This window comes from Coptis chinensis, chromosome 3 (assembly GCF_015680905.1).
Source record: "Coptis chinensis isolate HL-2020 chromosome 3, ASM1568090v1, whole genome shotgun sequence".
Lineage (NCBI taxonomy): Eukaryota > Viridiplantae > Streptophyta > Magnoliopsida > Ranunculales > Ranunculaceae > Coptis > Coptis chinensis.
Window position 1 is genome coordinate 26,577,261 of NC_141458.1, and position 12,656 is coordinate 26,589,916.

The 12,656-nt window shown below is 36.2% G+C and overlaps 1 protein-coding gene across 2 annotated transcripts; it reads left to right on the plus strand.

Moving 5' to 3' along the window:
• Positions 1-632: 632 nt before the first annotated feature.
• LOC147508906 (homogentisate phytyltransferase 1, chloroplastic-like) lies at positions 633-12,271 on the plus strand. 2 transcript variants are annotated; one of them, XM_086601263.1, is made up of 12 exons: positions 633-888; positions 2,533-2,819; positions 2,944-3,027; positions 3,116-3,190; positions 3,543-3,626; positions 7,270-7,359; positions 8,717-8,818; positions 9,384-9,479; positions 9,921-9,992; positions 10,087-10,182; positions 10,850-10,954; positions 11,874-12,271. In XM_086601263.1, exons 1-12 carry the CDS (start codon positions 798-800, stop codon positions 11,913-11,915), a joined length of 1,224 nt encoding a protein of 407 aa, XP_086457389.1. In that variant the 5' UTR covers positions 633-797; the 3' UTR covers positions 11,916-12,271. The 2 variants fall into 2 exon arrangements, with proteins under 2 accessions (XP_086457389.1, XP_086457390.1); XM_086601264.1 differs by lacking the exon at positions 10,850-10,954.
• The last annotated feature ends 385 nt before the right edge of the window (positions 12,272-12,656 follow it).

Below are 12,656 nucleotides of genomic sequence, written 5' to 3' on the forward strand. Positions count from 1 at the left end.
CTTGTAAGTCCACTTTTAGGAGTGGAGTAACTTTTGGTAGATAATTTAGTTGTAAAGAGAATCCTTAGCATTTGCATTGTTAGATTATGGCAAACCTCAACCTGCATTCATCATCACCTTAAATACAAAAAGATAAATAGATCATCACCAATGATCTATAAAAAAATTTAGAACCACCAAGTTAGGCCATCAACTCATGTGAGTAGATGTATTAATTTATTATATTTTGTAATTTGTTTCATTACACAAATAAATGCATTATAGAACAACTAATCATGCACATTGACCTTTATTGATCATAATAGATTCATGTAAGTCAGTCTCGTAAACCCCATATATATATAGGCTAAATCTATGGTGCGCGAGATGTATGGTGCGCCATTACATCTCGGCCACTCATACCAAGGGTGCGTGTGTATTTAATGGCAGAAGTACTGAATCCAAAGGCCAATAATTATCTGCGCACCATAGGACCTGCGCACTGAAGACATGCTCGTATATATATATATATATATAATTTAGCACAAAACAAAATCATTTTCACGTCCACACTGTGACCACTCCTATATAGAAAAAAGAAAAGAAAAACAAGTCCCAGGTGACTTTGAGGTCCACGTCCACACTCCCACAGCATACTAGCATAGTCAGCCACTTCACACTTGTTTTGTCCTTTTGAGAGCTTGAAAGAAACAAACCAACTACTTTTCTTCTTTCATTCAAGCTTGGAAAACAGAGGATGCTTATTATTATTATTAAAAGTTGAATGAAATTTTGAACCAGAGAGAGAAAGAAGTTTGATGGAGTCTTTGTTGATTGGTGTTTTTCCAAAACTTCCTCCACCTCCTTCTTTTCCAGCTACTTCCAAGCTATCTATACTTGCAAATAAGGGTAAGAAGTTTAAATATTTATTAAAAGGGGTATCTTTTTGTCTTGTAATTGTTGCTATGTGATGATTAGTATATGCATATTTGTAAAGTTTGTATGATTTGGGTTTTTATTTCTTAAGTCGAGGTCTGGGGCGTGATTTGTACATATTAGTTGAATCCTGCCAACTAGACGATTACTATCTTTCTTTTCATATTCTCGAGAATGCAATTGGAAACATAGTTTATTTGAAGATGTGCCATGGGTAGACTTAAGTATGTAGGAAAGCTGATTGCAAACAAGATGAGTGAGCACATGGATAAGGTACAACATGAATGGCATCTTGGTTAGGGTACACCACTACTAGCAACTCCTCGGAGGTATGCACCTGAGGATGGACAAAATGTATATCAAGGGGATTGCGGGTCTAACAATGGTTGAGCAATTTCCTAGCAACCCTTTCTGGAATGGGATCGTGCGCGTCAACAGACACCACACTATCAGGGAACTTAAGATTCCTTGGAAGAGCTTCCTCAATGACTCCATGGGAATACCAGAAAAGTTTAAAGACATAACTCAAGCTTCTTTTATATAAAGAAAAAAAAAATGGACCACAAATGCTGAACAATTATTATGGGACTAAAGCAAGAAGACGTTGTATGTGGAGCTAGTGTTAACTATACTGGGTACTTCGAGATCTCTACACTTAGCGTAAGAAGAACTAGTTTTTCTGCATCTGTTAATATTTTCTACCCAACAAAGCATTGACACTCCTCCAATATGCCAAAAATGACTTAATTGCACGTTAGTGCAATCTCGGTTTGCATCTAATTTTAAGAAATAAGATGTTTTCGTATTTAGTTGATCCCAGTTTTTCTCGTGGTTGTAAAATTATGCTACCTTAGATTATATCTTCTTACTTCCTAAGGGGTTGCTCTTTACAAATCTCACCAAACACAAGCAACCAATGGAATTATATAGAAATTTGAGAGAACTTGTACTTAGATGGGACTTAGTAGACTTGGATTAAATAAAATTACATTATCTTTGTTTATATGATTAGTTTATGGAGGACATCTCCAGATGTTCCACATTGCTTCTTTCGTTGTGTGCGGGGGTGGGTGGGTAGTGATACAAGGCTAAAACCAAACTAAGGCCGTATCCTCTTTTCACTCCAAACTTTATTCTCCATTAACAATAATATAATTTTACTGGTAACCAAGTGTTTCTGTTTTCTGAGATATCACCTAAACCCCTTGGTTTAAGGTCTTCTTTAAGTTTCCTAAATGCCCGATTGGGGGTGGTATATCATTTGAAGGAACTGCCCAATGATGCATATCTGATGGTGGTGTGGATTGAAAGTTTGAAACTGTATATTTCGAAGTCAACATAAGGCCTATTATGAACTTATAATATTGAAACGATTTATTTGAGATCTTAGATGGTAGATTATATAATATATCATGAGTATATGATCACATTTTCGAAGATCTGAGACTTACCCCTGAAGGTGTTTTGAAGCTTAAATAAATTCTCATGAAGGCAAATCGAAAGTTCTTAGGTGAATAGGATGCAGTGAATTCTTATATCCTTTTATAGCAAATTTAACTTTATACTTAAATCCTCTCTGGTCATATCCTAACAGCTCACCGACATCTGTTTTATCAGGTTCTAATGTTCCGATCCATGGTTCAGAGTCCATGGTGTGGAATGCCCATGAAAAATTCCACGTTGGAAGGTTTAGGAGATGTCTCGTTAATCATCATCTCAAAGGCAACAGGGAAAAGTCTTCATTCCGTAAGAGACCTGACAAGAAGGGTCTCATAAATGCTACCTCTGGACATCCTATTGAGTCTGATCCTGAATCGTATAATCCGAATAACACTTTGAAACCTGCGCAAAATGCCGTAGATGTTTTTTATCGTTTTTCAAGGCCTCACACAGTTATTGGCACAGTTAAGTTCAAATTTGGCAGGACATGTTCCCTGATGGATAACTCGAGTCATACTTATGTTATCAGTCTTGTAGATCTGCCATCCATGAGTAAAAAAATAGGCTAACAAACTTGTATCTAAGCAGGCATTGAGCATCATCTCAGTTTCGCTACTTGCTGTCGAGAAGCTATCGGATATTTCTCCATTGTTCCTTACGGGTGTATTGGAGGTAATGATATGAATATTTTTTATCAAAAATCTATATTTTGTTGTTAGCTGAATGAACTTATGTGTTTCTATGTGCAATTACGTTTCAGGCAATTGTTGCTGCGCTTTTCATGAACATCTACATTGTTGGATTGAATCAACTATCTGACATAGAGATAGACAAGGTAGTTCTTTGAAATTTTTCATAGGGTACTGCTAATCCCTGCTTTCTATATGTCTTTAAGTATTCTCATAAAGAGAAAACTGAAAAGCTTTGGGTTTGTCTTTATAGACCTCAATGCCTCAATTGTCTACTTGGAGATGAGGTACAAGTGGTGCAGACCAAGTGTTGTTTGAGTTGTCCTTGAAAACTTCTCCCCAGTGAAGAAACCCAAAGTTTTTTTTCGCTTATTTTAAAAAAAATTGTATTCTCAAGTATTGAATATGGTTCCATACTTGCTCTAGCTTCTAGTATTCTATAATCTATACATGGTTCAATGAATTTCTTTTTTGATGACTAATGCATTTAAATTTCAGGTTAACAAGCCTTATCTTCCACTTGCATCAGGGGAATATTCGGTTGGAACAGGGATCATGATTGTTACATCTTTTGCCATTATGGTAAGTTACTCTCATAGCACAAAAAATGCTTGGAATTTTTTTTTGTTTTTATGGTGCTTTTGTGTTTTGTGCATGGAGATCATTAACCTTCTCAGTGTAGTACTTTCATTAACCCACCCTCAGGCAGATACATACGTATACTTCCTCGCTCCCTCTTGTAATGCAGCAATGAAAATGTGAAATAAAACTTCTCTATGTCTAACCTAAGCGACATTGACACAGTGTATCAGTCCCCGAAGCAGTACATTTAAAGCACTTGAACAAGGGGCAATTACTTTGTTAATCAAGAAGACGAGATCTAACAAACAAAAACCCACTTGCATCAAGAGAACCTAGGGAGCAACAAACAATTTTGTGGTCGGTGTTCTATAAATTGACCTCTAGGTCTCTTATGGGGAAATCAGTTGGGCCGACTATGCAGGATCATGAAATGTTTTAAAAAGTTATGAAAGCCAAAAACTGAAAGCTCACAAGGGCTTAAAAACTAAAAGTCCACAGGGACTTAAAAACTAAGTAGCACCCACAGTTTCTCTCCTTTTCTTCTCCGTCTCGCTTTTATTTATTTATTTTTTCGATTGCTAGTTAGAGTTTATGTATATGAAACCAAAATTAGAGTTTTTGTTAACCAAGAGAAAGTAGGATGAGGTGTCCTACTAGTACAACGACCGAAACAAAAGAAAAAGATTGAAAACACCAAGAAACTAGTTCCTAAAAAGGGTTATAACAAAAAGGCTCTCATGGTATCATTTTGGCTCAGTGAACATGTAGAGTCAGTGGAATCCCTGGAAACAAGTCAAACAACCGCCCCGGCCATACGGACTTGACACCATCCCCACCTTCGTCCAGTATACCTCTCGCAGTCCATCGTGAGTGTGACAGGCACCTTTGTTTGTTTGATTGTTTCGGAGCACAGAGCAACATTCCCTATTCAAAACATCAAGGAGCCCACCTATGCATAAGATGGGTGAAATTCATTGTATATAACTCGTCTAGTCATGCACCTTAGACAAAAAGAATAAAAGGCCTTTTGATATACACGAGGACCTCCTCCACAGTCTTCGCCTTTTCCTGTCTTCAGTAGCAATGCAGCAGCATCATCTGGTTCGTCGATGAAATCACCCTTCTTCTGCATTTTCTCAATCAAAGAAGACAAATAACAACTCTTGATTGGTATGAGTTTGGTCCAAGGGAGGGAGGGAGAGAGTTTTTGATGGATATGGAGAAAATTAAGGGATCTAGTTGACCAGTTCATAGGTTCATACATTTTTTGATTTTCTATTTTAGGAAATGTTTGTTTATATAACTTTTATGCCTATTAAGAGTACTTTTCTTTGTCTATGAATGTTGAATGATGGAAATGATAGTATAAAGAACTCGCATTTGTATTAAATGATCAAGTTTGATTAAAGAAAACGCCTACCGCCAAGCTTGCCTGGTCACCATAGGATTTAGGCGCCCTCCTGCCTTCTGCTTAACGCTTTCTTGGACATTGTTTGTGGTATAGAATCTAATAACAAAAATCATTATCCAAGCTGCATCTCATAATGAGACGGTGAAATATTAGGCAACAAAAAAACAAACCAAGACCAGTGAGACATGAATCATCAAGAAGACAAGATTGAGATGAGATATGTGAATAACCACTAATCAACAGACTTTGACTTAATCGCATTTGTGGTTCTGGCAAATTGTAGACAACATAGAATCAGTAGTGATCAGAGATCTGTAGATCTAGACAAATTTATATTTGATGTGCTTGCACATTTTTAGATCAAGTGAGATTAACTTTGTGGTGACGACATATTTCTAGATCTAAATGGAGATAGGTAGCTATATCATGAACAACTGTACAATATTACAGTGAAAAATGTCAAATCAACAGTACCACATATGAACATTATCCGAGATGAATAATGATTGTTAGTGTTAACTTTGTACAGTGACCGATCACGCGATAAACAATACGATGATGAATAGGGTACAGTTGTGGTTTTAATCAACTGCTAATCTTTTATCTGAATCCCACCCACTAGTGGTGGTAAAAACTAGAACACTTTCCCAAAGACAAACTTCTGGGGAAGAAGAAAAGAAGGAACAAGGAACTTGAGGCAAAGAACACCCAAGACCAGAGGTACTCTGATGCCATGTTGTGAAGTTTATAAACATAGTTTTTTGAGATAATTGAGACAATTAGTTACATAGCTTGAGTCAATTTATGGAGAGAGAGCAAGAAAGACTATACATAATTGACCAATGTTGTCTAAGAGCAAGAGGAGAGATAAAATAGTTGCTCGCATTGGTCTCATGGATCTGACGAAGGCTAGCAAGTTTTCACAGTATCATGTGAAAACTGGACTAAGGTCCTAACAAAACATGTAGCTCAAGAATTCTAACAGGAGTATATCGAAAAGTATACTCATAATCTCACAAGGTATCTAAAGGCTGAAGTGTCTTTCAATGGTACTCTGTCAATGGTATTGAAATCCCGTCTTCCTATAATATAAAATTTTCTTTCTTATTGTTGAAGGCATGTAAGAATTGTTTTATATGGTTAGATTGTTCTTTTTCTTCACTTGATGCTAACAGATCCTCCTAATCTCCGACCTTGATCTTTTCTTTCTATTAGTGAAATTCAATGTAACCTAAAAATAAAAGACAAAACTTTGGATAGTGTGGAGTAGGAGCTTCTTGGTTCAAATTGTAATACACAGTCATATTGCAATTAAAACTACGAAAGAGAATGAGAAAAATTAGATTGTTCTTGTTAATTAAGTCCTCGAAAAAAGATACCGCAGGATAGGCATTCTGATACTTGGTTATGAGAGTTGGGAGTTGCACATATTTTTTTTTTGTGTTGATGTGTTTAGTTTAGTTCCACATGGGACATTGAAAGCATTGCATACTCATGGTTTGGAGTAGGAGCTGCTCTTGGTTCAAATTGTAATTCACACTCATATTGCCAATAAAACTACGAAAGAGAAAGGGAAAAATTAGATTGTTCTTGTTAATTAAGTCCTCTAAAAACGATACCGCAAGATAGGCATTCTGATACTTGCTTATGAGAGTGGGGAGTTGTACATATATTTAAGTTTGTGTTGAGCTGTTTAGTTTAGTCCCACATGGGACATTGAAAGCATAGCATAACAGTGTATAAAGGTCCTGAATCTCTTCACTCATCACCAATTGGTTTTGAGTTGGATGCTCCTTAAGCTATTGTATTTGGCCCAAAGGCTACTCCACGTCACCCAAGTGTGTTTGTCCATGTGTTAGGCTTAAGTAACGCCACACGTGAGGGGGGCGTGTTGAGATGTTTAGTTTAGTCCCACATAGGACATTGGAAGCCTTGCATAGCAGTATATAAATTCCCAGGCCTCTCCACTGATCACCAATTGGGTTAATTGGTATCGAGTTGGATGCTCCTAAAGTTTAAGAGTTTGTAAAAGCTTCAATAAAAGAAACATTATGCTTAGTTTAGGATTCATGGTTCTTTCAATCAAAAAAGAAAAAAGTTTAGTTATCTTGGTAAGAATGTAAGATATAAAAAGGTTCTAGTTACACACTATATGCTTGTGTAGCGTACTTTTGTCTGCAGAATTTTAGGATTGCTCTATGATGACAAGCTTACCGTGGTTTTCATTTTCAGAGCTTTTGGCTTGGATGGATAGTCGGTTCATGGCCGTTATTTTGGGCACTATTCATTAGTTTTATTCTTGGAACTGCATACTCAATCAATGTGAGTTTCTTTCCCTTTCTTCTGGGTCACTTTTCAGTTAAATAACTTTGCTACAATTAATGCAGTGGTATCGTCACCTTTTTTCCCCTGTTGTTCCGTGTCATGTTTTGCTGCAACATGAATCATATTAATGAATAGGGATTACCAGGCTTCGGTCCCACTTAATAATGCCAATTAGGCCCCGAGAAAAACTGATTGGTGACCCAGTTTTGGCCCCGTCATGCACATTTACAAAATCCATTCAACACAGCAGATCAGTGGATCTCGCTGTAAAGACAGACCCAAGGCTAGATGATGCTGAACCTCTTGATAATCGTGCATTTTGGTTTGTCTACCCTGAAGAAGCACAATCAGATGGTTGTGAATGGTAAAGAAATAATGAGAGGAAAGGACTAGACATGCTGTGAAAGATGATTTTAACTCGTGTCCGAGGAGGAAGAGTTGTACATTTTCAAGTTCAAAAAGTCTGCTTTTGAAAATACTTATATATTTGGAAAGCTCTGGACGAGACATTTAAATTGAGACCATGCATGAGCACTATTACCCCAAAACAGAAAGTTTATCTTTTGGTGCTTCCCTGGAAAAGTTGTGTCGAACACATGGCCTCTGTCGGAAGGGGGAGGCAATCCGGATTGTTCTACTCACAAATATGTCATAAACTCACAATTGATTCTGAAACATTTTGAACGGTATAAGATACTAAAATTCAGGAATCATGTAGTCAAATAAGAATACATGTTCTCTTTTCTTATGATTTGTGATTGCGGATTGAAAATTTTGAGTTGAATGCATGATACAATTGTAGCATGAGCATCTCTCGACTCTACGAAGTTTTTTCTAATGGTGACAACTAGGCTGGAAAGCTTAGATTTAAGCTTCCTTGCAAAGTTACGCTTTTGAGATCAGAAACCTTTTTCCATTTGTCCAGATAAAAGAAAATTTTGTATTCTTCCATTTGGTTCACTTTTTCATAGTATTACTCTGGGGTTTTGGGAAAGAAGTCAAAGAAGCAAAAGAAATTGAAAAGAAAGTGTAGAAAAAGTGGTTCCTAGTGTAACACAGACACAGACACCAAGACTATGATGTGATGAAATAACCTCTTTTCTAGTTGACACTTCAAAATAGTCAATTGAGAATCCTAGATATTCTCATTTACACTCTGTTGTCATTCATACCAGTATGTCATATTAGGAAAGTGATGTTTGTTTTGACAAGACCACTGATCTAATCACTTGATGGAATTGAGCACGATCCTGGCTCAACCGCATGACTAAGTTATTACTAATCAGCATAGGTTAGCCAAGTAATATTAATGTTGCATCACTTTGATGGTCTTCAATCTTTGTGTATTACTCAGTTACCATTATTGAGATGGAAGCGGTTTGCTATGGTTGCGGCAATGTGTATACTGGCTGTTCGAGCTGTGATCGTTCAACTTGCATTTTTTCTGCATATGCAGGTCTGTTTCCAGTTGATCCTGAGATCTCTTTCCCATCTTTCATCTAAGCAATTTATTCATTCCTTTTCGTTTTATGTAGAATATTGGTTTTTAGAGATACATTAATGTAGTCCTAGTGTCGTACATAGATATAGTACAGAACTGCGTATACTTAGCAAACTGATATATTCAATTAGTTGACCCCATTTAGAAAATCTCTGACTCATATCCATAGAAGCTGGAATATAGATTTGATGGTTTCCATGAAAAAACTCACCAAGTCAGCTCGATAGATTTGTTAAATTTTGTACTTATTCAAGACAGAGAAAAAAAAGTAAGTACAGTTCCGTAACACTGATGCATATCCCGACTGTATTTTACATTCCAAATCGGAAAGAAATTGTTTGATGATTGGAAACATCCTATTTGCTCACCAGTGACCTAAAATCTTCTAGATTAGTAGGAGTATCTCCTTTTGTATGGTGAATTTTGTACCAGGATTACCTCTTATTTCAACATTTTGTTATTTATGTTTCATCGTGTCTTTTGGCATTAGATGATGATTTTTTGGTGTTATACTTTTCAGACATTTGTTTATGGAAGACCTGCCGTCTTGACAAGGCCATTGATATTTGCAACTGCATTTATGAGCTTCTTCTCTGTTGTTATAGCTTTATTCAAGGTAGCAGGGGAACCTACATCTCTTTTTATTCGCAACTACATTGACTTTTTCTTTTAGAATGATATATATATTGGAATCTGAGAAGAAGGTAGTTGCAAGATACCAGGGAAACCTACATCTCTTGGGGCAAGAGGCACGGGGTTTGCTCGAGTGAAGTAAAGTGGTTTAATTTATAAAACTACCTTAGTGCATTAATAAACATGTTAAATATAATCAAAACATTCTCAACAAACTAAAGTGACAAAATTGTATAAAATGCATGTTAAGTGAAAGTGGGTATGACGGTTGTTCTTTTAAATACGAAATAAGATCAATTCCATGCACATACTACGAGTGTGTTTTTTTGGTTAAAAGTTATCTATTTTCTTTCATGGTCCATGATCTTCCGTATCTCCAATGTATTTAACTATTTATATGCCTTTGGACTGAATTATTATGTAGGATATACCTGATATTGATGGAGACAAGATATTCGGCATCCGGTCTTTTACTGTGCGTTTGGGCCAAAAGCGGGTCAGTAATTGAAAATACACTCATTACTACTCTGTAGCAGAATTTGCCACATCTTTTTCTTTTTTTTGACTGCCCAGGAAATATTCTCGAACAGGTATTTTGGATTTGCATATACCTCCTTCAGATGGCTTACAGTGTTGCCTTGTTGGTTGGAGCAGCATCTTCCTGCCTTTGGAGCAAATTCGTAACAGTAATGTGTTCTATACCTGTGATTGAAATGCATTGGGCTTTAGTCAGCAAAGTTTTATTAAATTAAGTTGACTAGATTAATTCTGGATCTATTTAACATGGACATCGGACACGAGACACATTATGTGTACGATTTCAATCTAGGGTTTCTTTTAAACCCTAAAGGAATTTAGTCTATTAACATAGTCACAACTCCATGATATGCTACTTGCCTAGTAATTTATTTCTAAGGAGGACTTTGTTAGGTCTTGAGCCCAAGAAATAGTTACGTAACTAAAGAATAGAGCAGGATTTTTTTTTTTTTTTAAAGCTCTGTCCCTTCTCCTACTTCATAATTCATTAGGTTACCGTGTTAGACACCGAAACACATACCTGTGTCAGTGTTACTTAGTTCTGGATCAGCTTTAGAACTGAATCTACTTGGTATTTGTTGACTAGATTGAATTCGTCAGATATTTGTTTGGCCTTTCTCTTGTGGTGGTTATTAGGTTAAGAGGTAGCTAATGCATATCCAATTGACTAGATTGAATTCGGTAGATGTATGTTCTCTTGTGGTTCAAAAGTAGCGAATGCATATCCAATTGAACTACCAGATTAGGCCTTCTTAATTAAATATGCCTAGCTATGATGACGGCTCAAGTCAATCTAATCCTCTCAACGTGCTACAGATTCTTGGCCATATCATCTTGGCTTCACTTCTCTGGTTCCGTGCCAAATCTACTGATCTGGAGAGCAAAGATGCCATAACATCTTTTTACATGTTTATTTGGAAGGTACAATGATCTAAACAGACACTTCTATGAGAAGAGTGTTTTCAATTTAGTCTTTTGAGTGAGTAACCCAATAAAGTAGTTCTTACCATAGTACAAAATATCAGGATATGGATATTTATCAATACTCAATTTCTGGATATGTATCGTGGATATATCTCTCTCTTTGGGGATATTTGACATTGTTTCACATGCAAATATCGTGGATATATCTAGAATATCGACAAATATCGTAGATATTGTGGATATATCATGATACATTATTTATATTTATTTGAAATATAATGGTAAATATTAAATAAAATTGTTATATATACAAAATATCGTTAAATATCTCAAAATATCACAAAATATCTCCAAATATCACAAATATAGTAAATATCGTCAAAATATTACTGATATTTGCAGTCGTATATATTTCTGAACATATCGTGATATTTATATATCTTTCTCTGAAATCTGGATAGATATCTCCAAATATCGCAATATATCGGGATATTTTGTACCATGGTTTTTACAACTGTATCTTTCGGTATTAACCAAAATGTGGTCCTACCAGTGATAGTCATCTTTGGGACTATTGTGGCTGTCATATTGTAACGGCCTGTTATTGGGCTGAACTCTAACTATTAACCAGTAATGTTCCAGCCTTCGAGGGGCAAAAATACTTAGTGTACCGTTGTAACATTGTGGTACGTCAATTTGGTGAGGAAGCCATTGCTCCAGAGAATGGACTGAAGAAACGGCCAATGGAGAAAATTTTGTCTAGATTAGCTATTTATATAGTTCGGGTGGGTCCATCAATTGATCTGTTGACAGGATACATCGTGTACAGAACTTGAATTTAGATTAACATAAGCTACTTTTCTGTCCTGGATATATTTTTTATTTTTTTACTTATTTTCCCTTTACGACTTTGCAGCTATTTTACGCTGAGTACCTGCTCATTCCATTTGTGAGGTGAATAGAACAAGTCACTTTGGATAGAAGAAAAGTTGGTGAACCAAATGCTTTATGCCCAAAGGTTAATAGTTTATCTCGAATGATGTATGGCATTGTGGATTGGACTGTGAGTCTGACAATTGTATTCCGTAAACATTCAGAAACTGAATATAGTTTCTGGTGTATCCAAAAGAGTCGAGCTTATGCATTTACAGTGTCGAATTTTGAGCTTGGCACTGTACTTGCTAAGTACCTTAAGGCATGGTGATTTGATGTCCCATTACCATTATTCTTGTTGCACGAATGACATGGTGACAACTTCATCCATTTCTTCTGCCGCTACTAATTAACAGGAAATTTCCAAAATTTTGCCCTTCATCTCTGTTATTTCTTCTATTTTTTGTCATTTTATTACGTATGTAAATAGTTCATCATAAAGTTGTTCTACGTAATGTTCTCCCATTTGGTGCCTGCACTAGGATTTTTATTTCAATTGCTAAAAACTTTTTACTTGAATATGAAAACGTCAGCCTAGATTATTTATTTATAAATTTTTGCGTTGCTGAAATTCATTGGCTTGTTAACCTGTTACTGTGGTTTTCAACAATCCTTCAAGTTAAGGCCTACACAGTGTTCTAAAAAACGCTAGTCGGTAGTCGGGCGATGGGAGAGTGCCTAGCGCCTAGGCTTTTTAGGCAGTGCATAAACGGGCTAGGCGATAGGCGGTTTTTTTTCCTAATATATATAGTAATACACACATATA

What these genes read in the sequence shown, in the direction of transcription:
- LOC147508906 (XM_086601263.1), top strand. Translation starts at nt 798, where the DNA reads ATGGAGTCTTTGTTGATTGGTGTTTTTCCAAAACTTCCTCCACCTCCT. An exon ending in CATTTTTTCTGCATATGCAG is followed by an intron (nt 8,819 to 9,383) that starts GTCTGTTTCCAG and finishes TATACTTTTCAG; the next exon opens with ACATTTGTTTATGGAAGACC. An exon ending in TGCGTTTGGGCCAAAAGCGG is followed by an intron (nt 9,993 to 10,086) that starts GTCAGTAATTGA and finishes ATTCTCGAACAG; the next exon opens with GTATTTTGGATTTGCATATA.